At 45.2% G+C, this 25,215-nt stretch overlaps 1 protein-coding gene across 1 annotated transcript in view; it reads left to right on the forward strand.

Annotated features, from left to right (window-relative positions):
* The first annotated feature begins 3,279 nt into the window (after positions 1–3,279).
* Positions 3,280–25,215, forward strand: part of METRNL (meteorin like, glial cell differentiation regulator) — a 28,534-nt gene continuing 6,598 nt past the window's right edge. The window contains exons 1-2 of the mRNA XM_081895664.1: positions 3,280–3,608; positions 10,502–10,890. Of these exons, the coding sequence (XP_081751790.1) occupies positions 3,475–3,608; positions 10,502–10,890 (523 nt within the window). The 5' untranslated portion in view covers positions 3,280–3,474. The remainder of the gene's footprint in view (positions 3,609–10,501; positions 10,891–25,215) is intronic.

Raw genomic sequence — 25,215 nt, forward strand, 5'->3', positions numbered from 1 at the left:
TTCCCCAGTGACTAGCTGTAGTTTCCCACCCAATATTTGCTTCCAGGAGGGGCTCCTGTCCATGATGAACTGTAGCATCTCACTCTTAAGAAATTAAGCACAATCATCACCTCTCTTTACAGGCAATATGTGTATGTTTCTGTGTGGATATGTATGAGTGTCTATGTGAGAATGCTGGGAGGCCTGCCCCTTTTGTTTTGACCCTGCCCCTTTTGCTTTGGCCACACCCACACTGGAAAGTTAACCAAAAGTGAACGTGCCCCTCAGACTTAGTCTGAAAAAGTTTTACGGCCTGTGCTTTACACCAATCCGAAAATACGGTTCAAATGCTGCTTTGTTTTTGTTTTAATTAAAGCTTATGGTACTGCCACAGCAACCTGAAAGCATTATGTTGGCACCTGACCATACCTGTTCACTCTTCACCACTCTTCCAATGCCATGCCGGTTTGCATATACTAATAAATATTTATGTTGCAATGAGGCAGGAATGCTTCCATCATTATCCATGCGGGCGCCCTATTGGTGCACCTGGAAATGTGTTTAATAACCAGTAAGCACCCTTCCTCCTTGTGCTGACACAGCCTTTTTTTGTTATGATCAGGAACTGTTTATGCTCCTCGAAGGTGCAGCCAAACCTGCAAGTGAGCTCATTGCTGAGGCTGCATAAACCTGATCCACCCACAACTGTAGCTCAGTTTTAGGGCACATGTGTTGCATGCAAAAGGTCCCAATCCCTTGCAGTTTGAGGCAGGGCTGGGAAAGCTTTTTCTCTCAGACCCTGGCGGGTCTCTGCCAGCTTGCATACACAACGATGAGCTAGATGTATCAGTGGCAGCTTCCTATATCCCTGTTAAGGACACATAAGGACCCAGCTCTGTTGCTGAACAGGGATTTGGAGTGCCTTCTAGCTCCAGGTCCAGAGATCTCAGGTATTGGGGCTGGGAAAGATCTGAGGACTGGGAGACCCATTGCCCATCAGAATATAAATTTGTGTAGCTAGATGGATCAATGAACTGGTTCAGTATAAGGCAGCTTCACATGCTCTTTATTTGTTAAAATATGCTCCTGTGGACTGCCGCATTAGACACACATTTACTCAGGTAAGCCATGCCAACAAAGACACAGCAGCTTGCTACAGGTCTAATTATTAGGTGAAGTAGTCTGTAGATTGTGTCACTGTCTCCTTTTAGAAGGATGCTGTCTTTACTACAAAAACTCATACTCAATGACCACAAAAATCACATGCCAGGACTCCAACTCACTTTTTAATACAGTACTTCAAACAAACCCAGGTTAGGACAGGCTAGTGGCCTTTAGGGAGGCTAGGGGATAGAAGAGGGACTAAGTTTTAAATAACACATTAGTGGTTATTTATTACATTGAACCAGAGGTTTAGGTAGTCCTAAATAATAAACATAGCCTGAAGCATCCCTTTCTCTGTAACTAGTTTTCTGGGACTGTTGTGCTCAAGTCCTGCTTGCGTGCTTCCTATCAGCATCTGGTTGGCCAGTATGAGGACACAATTCTAGACTAGTTGGGCTAGTGGCCAATGCAGCAGGGTCTTACATTTTGGGGGCTGCACAGAAAGCCCCTCCAATATATAATTAAAGAGAAGGCTCAACATCACAGTCAAATGCATATCTCCTCAGAAGTCCCATTGATTGCAATAGGTCTCCCAAGTAAACAGATTCAGGATTGCAGCTCAAATGTTGTCAACGTCCATGCTATATACAGCTAAGCATTCTACTTGCCCTTAATGTGCAGTGAAACCCTATGTATGTTTTTGTTGCTGTTTAGTCGTTTAGTCATGTCTGACTCTTTGTGACCCCATGGACCAGAGCATGCCAGGTACTCCTGTCTTCCACTGCCGCCCACAGTTTGGTCAAACTCATGCTGGTAGTTTCGAGAACACTGTCCAACCATCTTGTCCTCCGTCGTCCTCTTCTCCTTGTGCCCTCAATCTTTCCCAACATCAGGGTCTTTTCCAGGGAGTCTTCTCTTCTCATGAAGTGGCCAAAGTATTGGAGCCTCAGCTTCAGGATCTGTCCTTCCAGTGAGCACTCAGGGCTTATTTCCTTCAGAATGGATAGGTTTGATCTTCTTGCAGTCCATGGGACTCTCAAGAGTCTCCTCCAGCACCATAATTCAAAAACATTAATATCAATTCTTCAGCGATCAGCCTTCTTTATGGTCCAGCTTTCACTTCCATACATCACTACTGGGAAAACCCTAGCTTTAACTATACGGAGGTAAATTTATTAAGCTAGCTGGGGCCAACTCCAAAATGAGTGCGTAGCAATCTTTGCCAGCCTCGTGCCTTCCAAATGCTAACTAGGGCTGGTGGAGTTGCAGTCCAATGCATCTCGAGGGCACAGATTGGCTAAGACTGATGCGTAGGATTGCAGTGCCAATCTTCCAAGCACGTTTAGGTTTCTTGTATGGTTTCCATCAGCAAGACTGTGGTTTCATGCAATTGTTGGCTTATTAACCTTACAAGGAAACAGGGTCCAGGTGTGACACCTGAGTGGCATCTAGTTAGTGCTGCTTTCTCTCCCCCTGCCATACTTGCTGGATTTGTGCCTGTGTCCCAGACCATCCAAAGGGACGCGGGTGGTGCTGTGGGTTAAACCACAGAGCCTAGGACTTGCCGATCAGAAGGTTGGCGGTTTGAATCCCCACGACGGGGTGAGCTCCCGTTGCTCGGTCCCTGCTCCTGCCAACCTAGCAGTTCGAAAGAAAACACGTCAAGGTGCAAGTAGATAAATAGGTTCCGCTCCGGCGGGAAGGTAAATGACGTTTCCGTGCGCTGCTCTGGTTCGCCAGAAGTGGCTTAGTCATGCGAGATGAGTGCCGCAACCCCAGAGTCGGCCACGACTGGACCTAATGGTCAGGGGTCCCTTTACCTTTTACCCAGACCATCATCAAGATAAAATATTGGGGGTGGGCAAGTAAGCCCTGCCTTGCATAATCAATCACTATTTGGCTGGCACTGCCCATTCACTTGGAGCAGGGCAGCCTCCTCAAATATTTTTGGGGAGTCCCGAAGACCCACCCCTTCGGCCCCTAGGAGTTGACTCCTACGTATCCGAGCCTGTGACGTGCTCCAAAGAAATCCCTTGACACAAAAAGAACCCCCGTCTCTCCTAAGTGCTTCCAAGAGCAGCTCGGCAGTGCAGGGAGGAGCCGAGTCCGCTCCGCGAAGACTCCGGTGCGGGTTTTCTCAGCTGACGCTCGAGTGGGTGGTTTCTTGACTTGGCCCGGCTCCCCGCCCCGTGCGAAGCCAGAGCGAGCGCCGGCTTGGAGAGAGCTCTAGTAGGCTGCTGCGCCGAGTGAGTGGCCGGACGGAGGGGATGGGCAGCTCGTGCTAAAGGCTCGATCCGGACCGCCTTCGCCGCTCGCCATGTAGCGCTGGCCGCGGACGCTCTCCTCTCGCCTGGTCTGGTGGAACTGTTCCCGAGCAGCCCGGCGGGGACCATGCGGAGAGCCCCGGCGCCTGGGCTGCTGGTGCTCCCGCCGCCCTCGCCGCTCCTGCTGCTGCTGGGGCTGCTGGCGCTGGACAGGGGCTGCACGGCGCAGTACTCGAGCGATCTGTGCAGCTGGAAGGGGAGGTAAGAGCTCGCGGGGCGGACGGGGAACCCTCGGCGCCCGGTGGCAAGACGGATCAGCCCGGCGCTCCATGTGCGCTGCCAACTGCTCGGTCTTTGTCCGGGCATATCCCCGCACCTAGCCTTTGCTTCCCTGGATGCGCCCCTGCAAGGTTTTTGCCCGGCTTGGGATGCGCCCTCCTCCCTCTCTCCTCAACGCCCGAGCCAATCTTCTTTACTCTCTCGGTGGGCAATTCTCCGTGCCACCTCCGAGGGGGTCGACGCTCCCTTTAAACCGAGCGCGCACCCTCCGAGACGCGCTCCAGCCCTTCCTCTGCTAAGGGCGCAGAAAGGGCGGGCAGATGCTGCCCTTCCATTTCTCTCTGGCCACTTTCATGGGCTCTGCATTTGGAGCTCTTCCTCCCCGCCCCCCGCCTCTGTTTTTACGACCATTTCTTCCCCTTTGCTCTTCGAGAGAACCGGGGCTTGGATCCGGCTTCACCGCGGAGCGAATGCTTGCTTCCTCTTGCAACTTCTGCCCTTATGAATGCAGGGAGTGAGGGGGGGGGGTCCCTTAGTTATTCTCCGGGTTTTGTTAAGTAAAGTTTCGCTCCGGTTTGGAGTAACTGGTGGGGGCAAGAGAAGAATTGAAGAGGCGCTTCGTCCCGCGCTGGGCTCACTTGCTCCAGCGGCTCACGGACACATGGATTTGATTGTTGCGAAGGGATAAAAGCAACCTCTCCTCCTCCTCCTCTGCTGTTTGCTCTGATTTATTGGAAGCGGGAAGGGGGGGGGAGAGGAGGAGGAGGGGGGCACTTTGATTAACATTCCAGGAGTGTTCAGGATGAGTATTGCCAAAGCAACGGGCAAAGGCGGGAGTGGGGTGGGGGGAGCGGGAGGGCGGCTTGGCTTTTCGCAGACAAAGGTAGAGCGTTTCTCTGGACTGACCACGCAGCGACACCGGCCACATCTGTGCAACCCAACACCCGAATAACACACTCTGCACCTCCTCGCCGCTGACCTTCTGCATTCAAGCGTTCACTTCGCTGTAACACAATAGGCTTGTAAGTCCTCCCTTTTAGGAGGCGAGTTGACAGGGTTGGTGCGGATTGCTCGCGCTTGGCGAAGCTGCAACGCAGAGAGCGAGCGAGAGAGCGAGAGCGCTGGCTTCGGTTTTGTTTAAATCCCCTCGGTGGGATTTCGCTGTCTTAACATTCCCGCCCCCGCTTTGGAACGCACCTGATTAGTAGGACAGGTCTCTCCCCCACACTCCCACAAATTCGAACACACTTGATTAATTCAGGATTGTTGTTTTTTTTGTTTCTTTGCCATATTGGGTTACTTACCTTAAGATTTTTAAATATTTTTTTATGGAGGGGGCGAAATCCTAATTTAGAGGCCTGTGGTTTTTTTTGTTCTGGGTGGAGTTAGCTCTTCCTCGGAAATCGTAAAAGTGGTGCGTACTTGTGGGTGTTTTTAACATTTGACCGAACTTCCTCTGGAGTTCACCTGTTGCTGAACAATACTGATCTCTGGAAAGATACTGGTCTGGTCTCTGTTACACCTGTGGCATCACGTCACTCCTGTTCCTTCAGATTTAAATCAGCATCGCTGATGGCAGATTCTTACCCAGTGTTCCATGTCTGCCACAGCTATGCTAATCGTTCTGGTTGTGAAATCTTTTAAAACTGCTTGGCTCCAAAAGCTCCTCACCCCCCCCCCCCCCCACTTTAATCCGCTGTAATCATTTTAATGTGTCTTTATGGTTTTCAAAAACCTTTTATAGATCATGACTTTTGAGGGCTAGATTTTTCATTCAGAAACCATGGCTAAATGGAGTGCATTTGTAATCTATATTTGGTTTCTTTGGGACACTTAAAAAACCCCTCAAATGGGGTTACCGGTGGAAGAGTTTTAAACTAATACATAAATTCGGTGGCTTTGAGTAACAACTTGACTATTTGGGGGAATAGCTAAAGATCAAAGAGGCGGAAATAAGGTTTTTGTTACATTCTTTTCAGCTGATTCCTGTTGTTGTTTAGGGTGTGTGAGAGAATCCAGGCACCTCTGTTTTCTTTTCTTGGGGACAGGAATCCAGATGGTAATGAATTATCTTGAGTGTCAAGGATTGTCACATGTACATTGGCATTTATATATATATTTTTTGCATTATCTAGAAAGATAATAGCTGAAAATAGTGACATGGGCCACTTGCTATGGGGGGTGGGGTGGAATCAGGTAATTGTAATGGCCAATTGACTCGGGGCATAATTTTAACAGTTTCACAGCCACATTTCCTGAAAATGTGGTTTGCTGAAATAGGTAGCTTTTTGAGCAAAACCCACTAATTCTCAGACTGTGATCCTAAATACAGCTGCCTGAAACAGAAGCATTTTCTATCAGCATCAGTGTGGTTTACTACAAAAATAAGTTTTAAGAGCCCTCGGGATTCGCTTCGATCACCTGTCCCTAAACCCAGCCCTAACAACAAACCTATAAGGTGGGCTACTAGTGCTTCCAACCTAGATTGGGGTCCTAGAGAGTGGCATGCTTAAAATTGCCTCATAGAGGCAAAACATTTAAGCCCAAGGACTTCCTGATTTCTACTTGGGTCTTTCAGCTACCAGCTCATTAATATATTGCTATGCTGATGAATGAAGTCTCTCTTCTAAGCTCGTCAATGTTCTGAATGCCAGCCACAGGGAATGTGTGTAGCCAACATGACTCACTTTCCTGTTGTGAGGCTGACCCAGCCATTCTCCTCTCCCCCCCTCCTCACCCCCCCCCGTCTGTCATCATGTATTTTAGTTTCGTGGAATGACACATTATTGTGGTTGCACAAGCAGAGAACATCTGACGTCTGAAAAATAGGTGGAACTGACCAAAACAGGTGCCTCTGGTCTGAGCCATACTGCCTAGGCTGCAGAGTAGTGTGGGGAGGGCTATAGCTCAGGGCTAGAGCACTTGTCTTGCATGCAAAGGGTCTCAAATTCAATCCCTGGCATCTCCAGGTAGCAGAGGGAAAGACACCTGTGTGAAACCCTGCAGACTTGCTTCCCAGTCAGTGTGAATACACTAATAGCCTGACTTGATTTAAGGCAGTTTTTTTCTTGGAAGGGTAGGGCTTTAACTGCTGCTAGTTTTGATGCATATATGCCACATCCCAGATCACAGTCCAGGTACCAGCAATGAGAGGTCTGTTGCCCCCGTGTATTCTGCTTGAGGGCTTCCCAGAGGCATGAGGCTGCCCATTTTTGAGAGTCAGGGTACAGGACTAGGCAGGCCTATGGTCTGATCCTCTTCCTATGTGCTTATATAGATCTAAGAACATCACACAGGTAACAAATTGAGCTTTTGGCCTTCTGGAATGGACAAGGACTGATGCTGCAGCCTATGCACCTCTCTGTTTACAGGGATGGCTGGTGTGCTGTCCATCAAATGCTTTTTGGGACTCCAGTTCCCAGCAGCCACAGCCTGCAATGGTAAGGGATGATGGGAGTTGCAGTCCAGCAACATCCGGCAGGCACCACAACAGCTGCCATAGTCAACGGCTACTATTTAATGGATAGCTGCTTTGGCATCATGGTTCAACTAGAGGGATGAGTTTGGAAGTCGGAATACCAGGTTCAGAATCCTGCTGCGCTTTGACATTCGCTGGCTAGATCACAGGCAAGGTTTTACATTTTTGGCTTAACCAACTTCTACCTCACAGGGTTGTTGTGAGACTTAATAATGCAATCCTTCCCTGTCCAAGGTTGTTATCTGACACTGGAAAGGGTTGTTGGTGTGGTAGGCTGTTTTCAGGGAAGGCTTTGCATCCAGCGCTCCCTAGAGCAGGGGTAGGCAACCTAAGGCCCAGGGGCCGGATGCGGCCCAATCACCTTCTCAATCCGGCCCGCGGATGGTCACCAAATCAGCATGTTTTTACATGAGTAGAATGTGTCCTTTTATTTAAAGTGCATCTCTGGGTTATTTGTAGGGCATAGGAATTTGTTATTTTTTTCTCCAAAAATATAGTCCGCCCCACCACATGGTCTGAGGGACGGTGGACTGGCCCATGGCTGAAAAAGGTTGCTGACCCCTGCCCTAGAGATCCCTCTAAGGAGCTCCATCCCTAGGCTCCTCCATTGCACCAGTCTGGAGCTGGCATAGAACAATGGAAAGGAAGAGCCACTCAGTGGTCATCCTGGCTGAGTGTGAGCCAAAGGTCTTGGGGTGCCTAGCTGCATGTCCAGCTTCTCACTCCTGTCTATTCCAAGTTAGGATTGCCCTTTAAAGTGCTCTTGTGCTGTGAGGTCCTTGAAACAAGGTTTAGCTATATGGTAATGTAATCAATAAACTGCACCTATTATTAATTAGTGGATTTTGTAAGCAAGCATTTTTTTTAAAAAAAGAAGCAGCTTGAGGCAATTGATTCCTGGGGGAATTGGGGAAATTCCTTCAACCAGGAAGGCTGTGACCAGCCCTAGTATTCTACATCCCATCTGTATCCTTGTAGTCTGCCCTCATAAGATGTTTGTTACTGCAGAATGTTAGGGCTTTCCCCACATAATCTCCCGTCTGCATTCAGTCTGATTACATTGGAAGAAATAGGTCTCTTTTTGTGTCACCCCAGGCACTGGGATTAGATTGCCCTGTGGCAGCAGATGAGGTTACAGGTACTGCCAACAATCTGTGAAGAGATGTAGTGCATCAGTACCTATACTGTGGTGGCCAATCTCCATAGTTAAAGATCACAAAAGTCCTAAGATGTTTAAATAAAAAATGCCAGATCTACTTTTTTTACTTTATTTCTCTCCACCCTCCACCTCAGGATCTCTGCTTCCATTTTTATTTGGCCAGAAAACAACAGAAGTTAAATTAAATGCATTGTTGTCCTGTCAGGCCTCTTACATATTAGATATTTAATTTCATGTTTCATACCCTTTGGTAATGAATCTTCTGACCACCCCATGCAAAAGATGTACTTTCATCCTGACCAACTCTAGTGAGCGGCAGCTTTAACTAGGTCACGAGTCTTTAGCCAAGGAAATCTATGTGTTTCTTGAAATTGCATTCAGTGTTCTCCATTCCATTAGGAACTTGGCATGTTACCCCTAACTGCTTGTTCTTCCCAATTTTGCCTTACCCCATTTGCGGCATATAATTGGCCCCAGTGAAAACTTCTACAGTGCACCCACTTTCAACTTTCAGTAGCAAGTAAAGCTTGCAGACATCTCATGCATAAATCCATTGTCCCAATGTCAAGCTTGCGTACTGTGGAAACTTCAAAGCGAAACTCCCATCTTCTTCTCCAATGACTTATATCTTCCTTTCTAGATAACTTTACCCCTGCTGAAGAATGATCACATTTTGGAGCAGGAATAGTATTTTGCTCATATGATGTTGATAACGCAAACTGCTTTTAGGGCAACTTCTTCGCTTGATGCAACCACAGTAAAGTCATTTCTAAAGTGTAGATTATCTGAGGTTTGATGGGTTGCAGAGCCCAGTTAGCATGCTGTCAACTGCTTTGCCCTTGAGAATGCCAGATGAGCTTGGGTTAAAGGAGTGGGACTCTCATGTATGTTGGATTTTTGAACTGAACACTGTAGCCACTGTAGGTAGTGGCTCCCCTGGCATGACTGTAGCCACACAACATCCCTATGAGTGAGACTGTGACTTCATTTTTGTAAATGTGGGTGATAAGGGCACAACTAGTCAAAATCAGTCAGTTCCTCCTTTTGAGAAGAGGGGTTTGAATCCAGCTCAGTGTAACAATCTGCCCACCACCAGACCACACTGTGGCAAAGAACACTGTCTGCATCTCATGTCCCAGCTGAGTGATGCAGATCTCAAATATATCAAGTGTTTCTTTGTGTTGGTGGGCAAAAGCACAGAGGTCAAGAACCAGCTCCTTCTCCCACAAGCATCTATGCTCTTGATGTGGCTTTTAGGATTATTCAGCATGTGTTTGTAGACAGTATTATGATGATGATTATTAGAATTTGACTTTTTTTGGAGCTTCCTCATGTAACCTCTGAACAGAATGTTATACTGACATTCCCAATAATGTCAGCCACTTCGCTCTTAAATGGAAACCATATGTTGGGCTGTGTGCTGCTTCCTATTCCCTCTCCTCCTTCCCAGTAATGTCTCCCACAACTAATTTTAAACGCCGGTTGAGCTTAAATATGTATCCTCTTCTTCTCCCCCGCTCTTGCATAGCAGCAAAGTCATTTGACTCCTGGGGTTTAACATCACTTATATTCTCTCAGTTGTTTCATCTGCTTTCACAGGTTGCTACACTCCAGCTCCTATGAGCTTCAGTCAGCATGGCCAATGTTCAGAGATGATGGGGTTTGGAGTTCAATAACATCTGGTGGGAACCAAAATTTGGGGAATGCTGATTTACATAAACATGGGGAGATTTGGGTGCTGGTGTGAATGCGGTGGAGGACTGAACAAACCTCAGTGTTACCTGTTATCCACAGCTTTTGTGAGCAAGTTGCCTTGTCACTCAACGTCTGTTATAAATGTTAATAATTTGAACCTCCCAAAGATGTTGCATGGCCCCAGATAATGGAAATTATTATTGCAACCAAAGGGTAGCCAATGTGTGGTGTCCTATATATGTTGTTAGACTCCCAATTCCCATCAGCCCCAGCCAAGCATGATCAGTGTTCAGGGATGATGGGAGTTGTAGTCTGTGACATCTGAAGGGTACCATGTTGGCTACCCTTGTTGCAACTTTTTCAGTTAAGCACCAGAGTTGAATTCACAACTGAAAGCCTTTTCAAACTTCATGGGCTTGCCGTGTTCCGCAGCCGCTATTTAAATCCCCACAACTTATTTATCTGAGCATATACAGTATTCTCTTGAAATAAATGGAGGCACTCTTACAGTAAACTCTCCATCTTTCTTTTCCCCCCCCCCAGTGGACTAACACACGAGTCTCACAAAAAAGATGTTGAACAGGTCTACCTCCGCTGCGCCGAAGGATCCATAGACTGGATGTATCCCACAGGAGCGCTGATAGTGAACCTGCGACCCAGTATTGTATCTTCCTCTTCCAAGCATTGGACTGTCTGCATAAAGCCCTTCAAGGACTCCGCAGGAGCAAATATTTATTTGGAAAAAACTGGAGAACTGAAACTGCTGGTCCAAGATGGGGATCACAGCCCCGCCCGAGTGCATTGCTTCAGCTTTGAACAAGGCGGACTCTTTGTCGAGGCCACCCCTCAGCAGGACATTAGCAGGAAGATCACAGGCTTCCAGTATGAACTGATAAACAAGGGGACGGCATCCGATTTGCACATGGTTTCTGGTAAGTTGCTAGGTGATCCATTGCAGTTGCACTGTCCCGATTTTGAATGCTCAGTGTCTGCTAAAGTGAATGTGAAAATAGTACACTGGGGTGGGGGTCTACAGTCCATCAGTTGTCTGGTTACGCAAAGTAGCTGGAAAGAAAGTTATACTCTTCAGAAATGGTTGTGGTGAAGAGGAGCTCCTAGGAAGAAAAAGTTGCTAATGTTAAGAAATAAACAGATATTTCTTACCTTTCTAGCAGGTCAGTGTTATGCAACTTTGCTTGTTGCTCCTGAAATGAACAGCCTGTGTTCACTGTTTTATTATTATTTTTTACCTCAAGGTACCAAGTCACAAATTCCCTGCCTTTTTTAAAAAAAATATTATTGCCTTCTCTCTACCTCACACCTTGTGTACAAGTATGAATTGTGAGACAGGCCTCAAATCAAAATGATAACATAAATGACTGAAAAGAGAGGCCATGAATTGTAAACTTGGAGCTACTTTGCACATGATAGACTTCCCAGTAGGAAAGTGCATGTACCTCATTGGGATAATCACATCAGCCTGTTGTCCTGCATGTACAAGTGGCAAGTGATTCAGCCAATTGTTGCTGGACAAAGACTTCCTTCCTCATTCCACTCCTATTGTTCTGCTTCTGTTCCTCCTATTCCTTGACCTAATTACTCTTTTGTTGCAAAGGAGTGGTTCTTCTCCTGGGGCAAGGCCTGCCTTATCACATTTTATAATCTCCTCAATCTCAGTGAAGATGTACAGTTGATATGATGCATCTTGCCATGTGGTGTAATTTAGCGGTGCCTCTGTGCCTTTAGCCCAAACAGGCCTTAGGGACCTACTACTTAGGTTTTCAGCCAGATATTTATATGGTGGCAGTGCTGCTGTTGTGACCCACCACAGAGCAGGCCATGGCCCAGTACTGAGTTCTGACCCACCATTTTTACACTAACATATAAAAAAACCCATTTCTTTCAAAAGTTTGTATCTTCGTGTATCTTCCCTCCATCCTCAAAACTGCATTGAATAAAGAATGCATGGCCTAAAGTATATGCACTGAGTTATTAACAGCATCCTAGGGGGCACAGATACCTTTTGTATCAAACGGGGAAAGGTAAGGGTGCTGCTGGGTACTGCCACTAGTTTTCAGACAAATTCATGAGTGGGCAGTTTTTCAGGCACCTGGATTGGGCTGGTTGTGGTCTTGAAATTTCACATCATATTAGGTCAGTTGCTATCCTTTGATTCTGATGAGGCATGATACAAATGTTTTGTGGCTACTGAAGCACCACTTAATAACCTGCATTTCAAAGTCAAGTTTTACACACACAACTTTTGAGTCCAGCTCCTATCTGTGCTTCAGGCATTCTTTTTGGGGTTTTTTTTGTCTTACCAAGTAGAAATTTTCGGTTCTGCAAAGTAATGTTGGCTGTCTGTCAATTCAAAATGTGTAGACTGCAGACATCTGTTTTTTTGGGTGACCTTGCACGTGTAACTCTACTTTGGCTGCAACAGCTGCTGCAATTCTCCGCAACAGCTGATAGGTGGCGCATTTGGCATTGCAACTGACTGTTGGATATTTTGCTCTCAATTATGAATTTTTTTTTTTTTGCTTTCTGAGATATTTTAAAGTTGGATATTTTGGAATCTTAAAATATTTCTAGAGACTACATTGCAACAAAATCTGTTGCAGTGCATTCCTACTTCCGTGCAGTATTAAGTCCCACTTAATTTATTGGGACTTGAGGTATAAGATAGTAACTTTAGCATATGATTGCCTATATTCTAGCAAACCACCTGCTGATGATTTCTGTAGATTCAGCTATAAATTTATACGCCCTTTTGCACTCACTTAGTTCCTCCCCACTGAAACTAGGGAGAAATGAACCACACTCCATTGTTTAGTGTTGCATCTGAGCCAGGGGCCATGGTTTATTCTATTCCAGACAAACCATAATGATAAGCCAAGAACAAGCTTCAGTTCCAATGTAATGTTAAGCCAGGGATGGTGGTTTCTTTCTCCCAAATGTGAGCAGGAGGAATAAAGCAAGTGTGATCACCTCGGCTCATGGGAGGTAAGCCATGGTTCGTGGTTTACTGTGGTACACAAAGGCTGTCTCATGTTTGGTAGCTAGGACCCATCAGTTAAATTCTAGTGATTTCCGGGTCTTCTTTTTTTACACCACATTTACAACACATTCTTATGCATTTCAGGTGCAAATCCCACTGAGTTCAATGGAATTTGCTTCCAGGGATCATGTGTAGTATTGCTGCATTTACCTTCCTTACTGACTAATGGGAGGTGGTAGAGTTCAATAAAGGTGTGAATTGATCCTAGTTTGAGAGATAATAGTTTTGAAGGGCTAAAAGAAAGCAGCTGTGAAGTTTATGCTTAATGAGGTTTCACATAAGTTGAACTTATTTCCCCCTCCCTGCAGTCATGTACTCTCATCAGCTAAATGACTACTTGCCTCTCTTCCTGCACCCTTATGATATTACTGAACCCTGCCCTTAATTTTTTTTCTGTTCCTTTTCCTAACCTAGCTGTCATCAAAGCACCCGAGTCATCATATTAATACTTTAATGACCCGTTGTGCCCCCAGAATTATGACATTGCAGAGTGCATCAGCACATAAGCAGTGTTTGGCAGAGTGCCATGGTTTTAATTAGTAGATCCAGCATTTTATTAGTTTACACTCCTCCATTCTCAATCTGGGCTTTCCCCAAGCAAGCTTCTTGGAGCAGGGAACAAACACTGTGTTGTAAACCATGTTCTGTTGGTTTAGCCATATTCCTATGGCAGAAGCCAATCTCCATTGTGATCTCCATTGTGTATGCACTTGACTTGGGTTCCCTCCACTCCATAAGTGAGCTTGAAACATTTTGTGAAATGAGCAAAGATTGGGAATTACCTTTTTAATGAATAGCAACATGTGAGTTGTGTCTGCTGCTAGTTTCAGTGGCTGAAAGTGAATTACTGGTCCACTGATGTATGCTGACCTAAGGCTGGAGTTATGTAAATAGGAAGGAGTAATTAGGCCGCATTTCTATACATGTGGCAAAAAGAGTGTGTCTGATGCTCATGCCACCCCCTCCTGTAAGCACAAAACCACAAAATTCACATTGGACTGTGGCGCTGAAAGTGAACTATATAACATCATCCAGGAGATACTGGTTTCACACACAGTGCTAAACCATGGCTTAGTGCTACGAGCATGCCCTACGCAGCAGCTTAATTCTGACTTGCTATGGTCTATGAAGCCACAGGCTATGCCTTGGTGCTATGTGCAAACCTAGCAACCTTTCCCAACTGTGACATGCTTAACACCTGCACGATCACCACCAGGTGCTCACTAAACTACCAAAGCACAAGAGCAGGCAAAGAACAAGCCATAATCTGTGGGACAAATTGTTAAAGCATTCTTTTTTTAAAAAAAGAACAAACAAACAAACAAACAATGGCTTAGCCTTATGTGTGAACCAGGCCACTGTGTGATGTGTAGGATCTAAGGGCAGAGCTACACGTTACAAATAACTTGCATTTTCTCTCTGAAACATCTTTTTGCCTGCTTTCCTTGCATCAATATGCTACACATTTTCATGCCCTCATCTTTGGCAACCAGTGATGTATTTTTTGTGTGTGGGTGGGGGCATAATGATGAATCAGGACATGGGGTAATTTGCAATAGAAATTCAACATGGGGCTTCTGAGTGTGTGTGAGAAAACAGCTACTTCTCCTAAGAAGAGGACAAAGTAGTGAGTAACTTTCTTTGAAATCTTCTGAGATCAGCTTGAAAGCTATATAGCCAGTGGCACTACCAACTGAGAGGAAAACTAATAAAATTAGAGACAGCCCCCTCCCTCCCTTTCCACTCTGTCTCACTCTCTCATATAAATCTGGAATGGGAACTTTACTAAAGCACTTGAGAATAAACAAAGAAGGTTGGGGGCTGAGGCTCGCTCAAAGGTAACCACTATATGCGCACACAAAAATACAGTGCTGCCTCAAATCTTTCTTTTTTTTTAATGAAAGGAAGGAAAGTTGGGGTCCCTCACTGAGCTTGAATAATCTTTCTTTGCAGCTGTTCATCTAGGATTCCAATCCCCTTACTCATGTTGAAAAGCACTTTACTCCATGAGAGTTTGCTCTGTATATTCAAAGTGCTTTTTAAACTCCAAGCTCCTTAGTTTTCACTGGAAAACTGCTTCCCTGTGCCTTAGCCAAGATCTGCAAACTTAATTTACTGGAATTCAGAAATATAAGCCCCTGTTACCTTCAGGGGTTGTTCTGCATTAGGCCAAGTCAAACTTTAACAAACATTTCCTCTATCTTGATGGGATCTACTTCTTGTAAGGCAGGTCTGCCGGTTTATGGGTTTGCTATATTTTAATGTCCGGTAGCGAATTGAAAACATTTATAAATGCCCACATTGAAATGCCGCTCAAGTTAAGTGAGAACAGTAACCAGCTTATTTTCCAAAGGTTAATGTTTGAGGAATATAGCTCTTGAAAAGCCTTTTCTCTGGTATGAGGCAAAAGTGTAGGTGGGTGAGTGGGAAAAAGAGATGAAGGATGGATGTGTACAGGTGACACACACACACACCTCAACAGTTGCACATGGTGACATTTGGGACAGATTCTGGAAGGGCACAATCCCCAAGCAGGTGAGGAATGTCACAGAATGCCTGATAAGATACAGAAATTAGGAAGCTGCCTTAAATGCAGTCGGGCCACTGCCCAACTAGCTCAGCACACTGACTGTAGCAGCTCTCCGTGGTTTCAGACCAGGGTTTTCGCCATCTCTACCTGGGGATGTCATGGATTGAACCAGAGACCTTCTGAATGCAACACACTCTGCTGAGCTATAGCTCTTAGCCAAGGACATGCATTGATTTGAATTCAGGGTCTCTCTTGACCCTGTGATCCACACCAGTGTATGGTTGCGAGAGAACCATGGTGTCCTGACTGTAAAAATGAAGCTTCCTCTCTTTTAACTGTGGTTAACCCTGGGGGAGATGTAACCATGGGTTAATATGCAGAACAGAATGAAGGGAGGAATTTGCTTGTGGGGGGAGGGGTGGTGGAGAGCACACAGCCTGATTCCAAGGTATGAACCATGGTCAGTGGAACAGCATAAACACATCTATGTGAGCTTAGTATCTCTCGTGTTCCAAATATAGCACCAAAACCAAGAAAAGCACAGGGGACTGTGTAAGCTTTGAAATTTCTCCCTCCCCTCTCATCATGTGGAAAGGTTCTTTGGTGTAGAATGTATGGTCTGAGTAGGCCTAAGGTGGCAATAAAGTCACTTCTACGCCTTGCAATCCTGTCAATTAATAAAAGCTTATTCCCACCCCCCACCTTTCCTCTCAGACACGGCTTCTCTTTCAAATGTCAAGTAGGCATTCGACTGAACCTTGTTTAATGATTCACCCCCACCTACCCTGTTCTTTTGGGCTTAAATTTTGTTGGCAGGAGAGGAAAGGGCGGAAGGATGTGTGAGCAAAAAGAGAGTCACTTGCTGTAGCTTATTTGAGGCTGCACAGGCCCCTGGAACCTGCTTTGCAGAGTTTTGCCTGCCAAAAGGCTCATAATGACCTTTTCACAAAAAAGCTATGTTTTCAGAGCCAAAGCAAGGTTACACCCAAAAGCAGTGGCTGGGAGGAGAGGGAGAGAGAGAGAAAGAAAAAGAGAGAGAGAGGGGAGCCCTCCCACCCTAACAGTGACGCATCCCATTCTGGAGAGGCCAAACAGGTTATTTAAAATTAATAAATGAGCACTTTTTTTTCTTATTCTAATCCTTCAGACATACATGCATTTTAAAAAAGGTCAGCAGGTTCTGCAGGTACTCGGAGTAATATGATGCAGATTACTGGAAACACAAGCTTGTATTCTTGTTTTTGAAAGCCCAGTCAATTTTTAGCCAGCTAACATCATACTTGCATCTTTCTCTTGCAGTGCCCTTTTAAAAAAAAACAAAAACTGATTAGGTGAGACATGTACAGGTACTTGTCTAAGTACCACAGCCTTTCCCAGCCCAGTATCCTGCATAGGTTTTGAACAGTTCCCAAGAATATATCTGCATGGGGTTTAGGCTGTGCATCCCCTGTTGATGTCAGGGCACCTGCCTGTATTCAGAATTTAGTATTTGGATCTCATCCCCTTGAATCTCTGAGATTGTTTCTGGATGAAAGCCCACTGAGTAAGGCTGATTCATGCTTGTGGTTACCCTGAGCAGCAGTATGGCTTGCTACCAAGTTTCACCTGCGGGATGAATAATGCAACAATTCACAGGCAACTGGCATTACAACACCTTCCCCCCCCCAAAATAACCACCCTGAAACTTTAAGCCACCTTAATGAGGAGCAAATGAACTCTGAAGCTCCTCGCTGGATTTCTCAAAAGTGTGGTCACTTTTGCTGATGTAGTTTTAATAGGAGACAGAGAAAATATGAGGCTGCTGTCCCATAGAAAGGCATGAGCTTTGCAGAGTTCAGTGGCACTTGGGTCTGAGTACTCACATATAGGATCAAAGTGTTGAAGAAGCAGGTTCCTAGCACTTGATGGCAGAGATTAGTTTAACTGTGTGTGCCTTCTTGAATTCAAGGAGCAGCAAGCAGAATGACCAGAGGGTGGGACTTCTGCGCTCTGCATGACTCTTCATCCCATTCCAGGGCTTTAGCAGAAACAGAATAAATGTGGCACGATAAGGATATTTTATTTAGGTTGCAGAATTTGGATTGCCTTGCATCAGAATTTGGGGGTTTTGTGTGTGTATGGTGAAAGCCTATTTTGAGGTAGTTCTCATTCATTTCAGTGAGACTTGGCCCAGGAGAACAGCTTCGTGGACTGCATTTTCCCTTTTAGTCAGCAGCCGCTGTGGCACGTTCCACACTTCAGCTAAAGCCTTGTCTGTGTATGCAATTCCAGATGTTGCTATACTTTTGCCCAACATTCCGCGAAAAAAGTCTGAAATGAACCAAAATCCATGCCTCCTCCACACTTCCAGCCTCTTTCAGAAACCGCTCATAAAAGATTGCTTAGGTTATTTTGAAAGGCTTCCTTAAACTTTGATCTTCTTTCACTAACTTGCTTTCCAAGTTTAACTTTAACCAGCTCCTAGTCATTTAATTCAATTCCACTCCAATCTGGATTCCATATGGGGCTGAGACACTTTCCTGGCAGGGCTCCAGCTTGGGTTAATATATACCAGGGCTTAGTTTTATTGTCCTGATACCAGAGGGCAAGGGAAAGTTATTTTTGTGCTCAGCAAAATAGCAGATAAGAACTTACAAGTATAAAAGGGCAGGAAACTTGTGGTGTGCCCACAAGCCGCCCCCCTCCTTCTAACTAAATGGAACAAGATAATTCTAAGATCTTCCTCCCTTTTGTCCATAGCAAACAGGACATACAATGCAGAATATCGAAGATCCAAATTTCTGAAAGAGAGATCGGTTGAGCCAGGGAGTGATGGTTTGGGACCAGATTTTGGTGTGTTCACAGCACTATCAGTAAAGATGATCTTTCAGTGACTTCTGATGTCAGGGCAAGCTTTAGTTTCCTATTACTTCTAAACTGGCTGAACTGTACCCAAACCTCTCAACCAGGTTGCATTTAGCAGCATGGTCCAAAGGGAGGTCTGTAATCCTGCACAGAGTTTTTGATTGCAGGGAAGTTTTGGGAACCTTTGTATATGCTCCCTGCATCATGGATGGGTCAGAGATGGAAAAGGTAGGGCTGATGTGCATATGGTGACTTGTTCAGAGCCACAAAGCCGAGACAGGTTTTTGGTTTGAACCCATGTCTCCCTGGCCCAAGGTTTGCCTTCCTGCTTTTTCCACATTACACAAAGCATTTTCCCTTAGAAAGGGTCAAAAGAAACTAAAGCGGTCCATTCTTTAGGACACAGACCAAGCCCTGCTGCACATGGGGTTCCGGACTTGAATTTTCTAAAAAAGAAAAACAGGTTAACCTGTAAATACGTTTAATGAAATACCATAGTCCCAGCGGGCAAAGTCAGTCAAAGGATGCAGGGATCGTTTTATATGGTGAACGTTCAAAATGAAATGAATTGTTGTTTTTCTTAGCTTTTTTTACCTTTTTATGACAATAAGCCACAAGCCTTAACAGGAATGAAAGAGAATTTGAGATTAATAACTTTGTCAAATTCAAAAGAACCATTGAGAGCGCTTAAGCCTTGTGAATATATTATGTTTTCTTCAGGCCCCAGTAGTAGTGGCAAACCCCAGGATCCCCACAGTGAAACCTTAAGCTTTCCTCAGGTGTGTGTTGCTCTGGTTTTTAGTGGACTTGTGCCAGAGACCAGCAGACATTGAACCCGTTCACCCATTAAATCTTACATTTGAGTGTGCTGATATCAAGCTTCTGTATGACTCTGGTCTAACGCAATTACTTGTCCATTGAAATAGTGAACTTGTTGAAGTGTTAGGGCAAGGTTGGTGCACTTTTATGATAGGAGGCAAAGGGGCATTTCACAGAAACAGTGAGAGAATCTGGGACTTCTGGGTCACATCAAGAATGGTGTCGGTGGGATGGCCATTTTCTCAGTGTGGTGACATGAGAGAGATCATCTCCTTAGGTAACATGGTACTCCTCAAATGTTGCTGGACTGTAATTCCTATCATCCATGATGGTTGGTCATGCTGGCTGGGCATGATAGGAGCTGGAGTGGTTTGTTTGGGGAGAAACACTTTAGATTTTTGTAGCACTAGAACTATTCAGGAAGCATCTCTCCCCCTCCCCCATTTTTGCATACTAGAGCTTCGTTTTGTTTTGGAGTTGTGGCTTTTTGGCCCTTGAGTGCACCCTACCTAAAACAATTCCCAGCTGTTCATAGTTTCCCCCACCATCTAACATTTCCATTCCAGTCAGATTTGATCATAATTGTTGTCAACCTTGGAGAAAATTGGACTCTCTGAACCCACATATAATTACAGAAGAGCCACTAGTGTTGGAACAGATTTCCTTCCATAATGAATATAAGCAAACTCTGACCACTGGTACTCAAACAGCTGCCAATAGTTGAGCAACCAGTTTGCGCTTGTCTCGATTTTGGATTGAAATAGTCACTACGTGTTGATTTAAATGGGCGTAAGTTTATGATCTTGCATCCAGCAATGGAAGCATACATTGCTTTGATTTTTAATGAGGTTAGTACATATATACCTAGGTGCAGGATCTCTGCCTTAACTTTCTGAATGTGAACGATAGAACTTTGGAACCACTTACGATTCCTCATTATAAGTTTCCAGTGTGTCTATTCCTCCCTGACATTCCCTATAATTTACACAGCTTTTTCTTATAAACATTGTGAGAGAAGCTAGTTCGTTTTGTTCAGCAGCTGGATGTTATTCTCAGTTCTGCAATTATGGCATAGTCAAGTTTATGGATGGAATGAAGATGGTGACGGGTCAAGAGAAACACAATCTTAAGTTCAGTGTGCCTTTAAAAAACCTTGTTTTTGTCAAATCCCAGAAGAAAACAAAAGTTCTCATCTACTGCTTTCATAGCTTTTCATTAATATCAGAGGCTGATTATTGTTTTTTACAGAGTTGGGGGGCATCAAATGACATCTACTCCAACCCTCTATCATTGCAGAAAGCCCACTACTCCGGCATCTCATTCAGACTCAGTTTAAAACATCTGAGAAGGGCTGAAATGTCTGTTTGGCAGTCTGTTTGGCAGTCTGATCCACTATTCATGCCATCAAGAGGTTTGTCCTTAACCAACAATCTAAATACTCCCCCCCCCCCGGTAATTCAAACCTATTGGTTCAGATTCTACCCTTTGGAGCAACAGGAAAATAAAATTGGCATGTGACAACCTCTTAATAGTCTCATTTGCAGACTAAATGTGCCTGACTCCAGCTTTCATCCTAGAGCTTAGGCCAGATCCACACCATACATTTAAAGCACATTATTTTCCTGAAATAATTCTGGCAACAGTAGTTTCCACCTCATAGAGATATCATTCCCCAGCATCCTTAACAAACTGCAGTTCCCAGGATTCTTAGGGGGACACCATGTGTGTTGAATGTGGCTTAAATGTAGGGTGTGGATCAGTCTCAAGGCCCCTGACCATCTTTGCTGCTTCCTTAGTTACATTCCATTTTGCTGGTATCTACCCCTTTGGCAGTGATCGGAGCAAAATGTTTAAAGGCGGTGGTCCCAGGGCCGGTGTTAGCTGTGGGGCTCCAGCAGCTTTCTGAAGGTGCTGGGTCTTAACGCTGGGCCTAGAGAAGAAAGTGGGCTTGGTGCATTTTGTTATTTTTGTTCTTTTAAGGTTTGGTGCATCCTTTGCTGTGCAATCACGAAATAACCTGTCTTAAAAGAACTGTCACACAAATTACTGGCCCCACTCTTCCTTGTGCTAATATTAGGAACACAAAAACCCAATAGTATACATTGCACTTCTCACTCTGGAGGAGCTCTAATGGCAAACCTACCTCCAGGCAGTAGCTGGAGGTGAATGACTGCCGGCAAGAGAAGCTAGACCATGGGGTAACTGAAATCTACATATTGTGTAATGTAGATGATGAGAATTCCTCAGTAAGACATGTTAACCTCAGGGGGAAAGCTGCAAGAAATAATGTAGATTTTTGATCACCTTGCCCTGACCCAGGAGTTTTCATGTCCATTTCTTCCTGTTGCAGAGAAGTACTGTAATTGAAGGAAATAAATGTTCTACAGTGTTAGTTAGGGATGCGGGTGGCGCTGTGGGTAAAACCTCAGTGCCTAGGGCTTGCCGATCGCATGGTTGGCGGTTCGAATCCCCGCGGCGGGCTGAGCTCCCGTCTTTCGGTCCCAGCTCCTGCCCACCTAGCAGTTCGAAAGCACCCCTAAGTGCAAGTAAATAAATAGGTACCGCTTTATAGCGGGAAGGTAAACGGCGTTTCCGTGTGCTGCGCTGGTGCTGGTTTGCCAGAGCAGCTTCGTCACACTGGCCACGTGACCCGGAAGTGTCTCTGGACAGCGCTGGCCCCCGGCCTCTTAAGTGAGATGGGCGCACAACCCTAGAGTCGGACACGACTGGCCCGTACGGGCAGGGGTACCTTTACCTTTTACAGTGTTAGTTGGCTTGCAATAAAGCCTATTGCCATGGTTTCAGCAGAAACCAAGAAGTCACTTGGCTAAAGGCACCTGGGCCTACAGTGCAGTTTCACAAGGCAAAATGTAAAAATATCTCCACTTTTCCTGTACAGAAGTAAACAGAGGGCTTTCAGATGCACTAGTTGGCAGTGGGGGTCAAGGGGTTGCAAGTGCGGGTAAGGGCTGCTTTAGGTTACTTCAGGTCATGACACTCCATCAAAGGAATTCCCAGTTGATTTGATAGCAAGCATGCACAATGCCAGCATTATGCCATGGTCTCTTTAGCAGAGCTAGCATCCGGCTTTGGAAATGGAGTGAAATTGCTTTTCTTTCTCCTGCAGATTGGATTATTGGGGAGCATATGTGGTTTTTATTGCTTGCTTGGGATTCTGAGCATTGGGGATATCCAAACCTCTGCCAAAAGCAGAAAATGCATTAGTAAGCGTGATGCATGTATTTTTTGTCTTCTTAAAATATATTTATATTGCTCAACATGGTGGCGGGGGGGAGCAGGCTTTATTTTTCTAAGCGTGCAGGAGATTTGCTCATAAAAAGGTCTCTATTCATAAATCTTAGCTGTAAATGATTCCTTCCCATAGCAACACACAAACTAGGAAGTCAATATAAGGGTAAAGGGACCCCTGACCGTTAGGTCCAGTCGTGGACGACTCTGGGGTTGCGGCACTCATCTCGCTTTATTGGCCGAGGTTGCCGCCGTACAGCTTCCAGTTCATGTGGTCAGCATGACTAAGTCACTTCTGGCGAAGCAGAGTAGCGCACGGAAACGCCGTCTACCTTCCCGCCAGAGTGGTACCTATTTATCTACTTGCACTTTGACGTGCTTTTGAACTGCTAGGTTGGCAGGAGCTGGGACCGAGCAACAGGAGCTCACCCCAATCCGGGGATTCAAACTGCTGACCTTCTGATTGGCAAGTCCTAGGCTCTGTGGTTTAGACCACAGCGCCACCCGCATCCTTTTAGGAAGTCAATATAGAAGTGCATAAATATGCTCCTCATGAGAATCCTTAAGCACAAAGACCCATCATTTTTGATGGTCTGAATGTTGTTGGACTTTGAATAGCATATCGTAGAGTTTCTACATGTGCTTCTTCTCCTACCAACCCCCACCTTAATGCAGAAAGCACCTGGTGCACTGTGAAGATTTTATATAAGGTAATAAAGGTTGGGGGAACTTGCTCTTACATGTTTGTTACAAGTGATCCTAACTGTGGCATTGAGAAGACTCAAGCACTCACATGTCGCAGAAGAGATTTGCCCATCCAGCTCCTGCCATCTCCATGGCGATAATGATTTCTAGGTGCGTGCTGCTTCAGGTAGTTACATGACAAGTGCATAAAGGAAGGCACGAATCACTCAGACTTCTTCTAGGCACTTCCTTGTAGTGCCTAAATTAAAGCACCCTTTGTCAAGCATGCTCAAGAGTTGTGTACAGAAACCCCAAAGTAGTATTCAGTACTCTATGTGCTTTCCCTTGCATTAGTTCCTTGTACTAATCAAGAAATCATTCTTGCATCAAAGAGGGAACAATTTCTCTGCTCAGGCTTCTCTTCCTCTTGAAAAAGTCGTGCTTTGTATGTGTAATCCTATTATATGAAGTACTGAGCTGTATATAAATCATCTGGCTGGAGCAATTGGTTGGATTTGCAGACATAATCCTTCAGGTTGGGTCAGTGCTTCTCTGGGACCTTCTGTTCTGCAATATTAGATTTCTAAGCTGAGGCAAGGAAATTCAGTATTCTAGGCACTAGCTAGCTAGGCCGGGGTGAGCACAAGGTAGGTCAGCATCTCTTGGTGGATCTTCGGGTGATTTTCAGTAGACCAGGAAGGGTTTTCTGACTCCCAATTGCTTAACAATAGCACCTGAGTTAAGTGGCCGAAATGAAGAAAGCTGACCAGAAGAGGGCTTTTGTGTGAAAAACTCAGCTTAGTTCCCATGCTGAAAACCGTATGTCTGTTGCAAGCACCAGGCTCTGCTTGCTGGGTCACAGGAATCTTATAAAAAGCAAAAGTATGTCTGACAAGTCTGAAGTCTACCAACCCTCCTGACCAAAACCGTCAAATGTTACTTGTATTGGACTAGGCAGATGTTCTCTGGGAGTGGACTCTTGTTGTAGTGATGCTCTCTGAAGTTCCTTGTTCTGCCCTGTTATCCCTTGCAAAAAGTAATAAGCAAACTGGGCTGAACCTTTACTTGATTATCCAGAAATCCAGTCCCCTCAGGTTAGGAGTGGATGTCAGAATCAAACAAGAGTTTGCATTCAGATAAAACAAGAAACAACCCAAGGTATCCTTTCCAACTAGTTGAGAATTCTCCATGGGGAACAGCATCTGACCAAGCCGTAGGATTATGATCCTAAGCACATTTACTGGAATGTGTTATATTCTGCTTCTTAGGTCCAGGGTGGTTAACCTGTAGCTCTCCAGATGTTGCTGGATTACAGCTTCCCTCATCCCTGACCACTGGCCATGCTGATGGGAGTTGTACTCCAACAACACATGACTGGTCACAGGTTAGCTGCTCCTCCTGAATTTCTCAGCTGTTGTGGGTGATATTCTCTATAGTAACAGAATACTAGCGTGCTAGCTAGCGACTCACAGGATACAGTGAAGCTGTAGAAGCAGCCACTGATGGATTCTATGAGCTGGCAGTGTGCACATTAATGCATTTCATGTGGCTATCAAAAGGGGGGGGAGTGAGGGGCAACTGATTCACATCTTCACTTCTGCTCATTTCACTTTTGCTCAAATGGAAAAAATATAGTTATTAAATAGCAGGTGGTATGAGAGGAGGGCAAAGGTTCTATAATCTTCCAGTGCTTCAGTTCTGTCTTAAGCCACCAATGAGCTTAATTTTGGATCCTTACTACAGTTGGAGGAGGAGGGTTTTCACTTTTATGATGGTTGCAAGTGCCTTGTTGGGATGACAAAGAAGGTCGTGTTCTTCACCCAACCCCCTTCCCAGTCTCTGGGCCTCTAGCGGGTAGATTTAATTAGCATGTTGCTAGATAGGGCAGACCTCTGAGAGAAAAGGAATTCCATAACTGAATAGGGTATTATAGAAACATCTGCACTCCTAACAGCACCCACCTTCTCCCGGCAGAAGTAGCTGGCCCCGTACAAAGAGCAGCTACATTCCTCCCTTGATTAGATTAGCAATAGGGTCTCTCTACTGCAGGGGTCAGCAACCCTTTTCAGTCGT

This window comes from Podarcis melisellensis (assembly GCF_964234715.1).
Source record: "Podarcis melisellensis genome assembly, chromosome: 2".
In the NCBI taxonomy this organism is placed as follows: Eukaryota; Metazoa; Chordata; class Lepidosauria; order Squamata; family Lacertidae; genus Podarcis; species Podarcis melisellensis.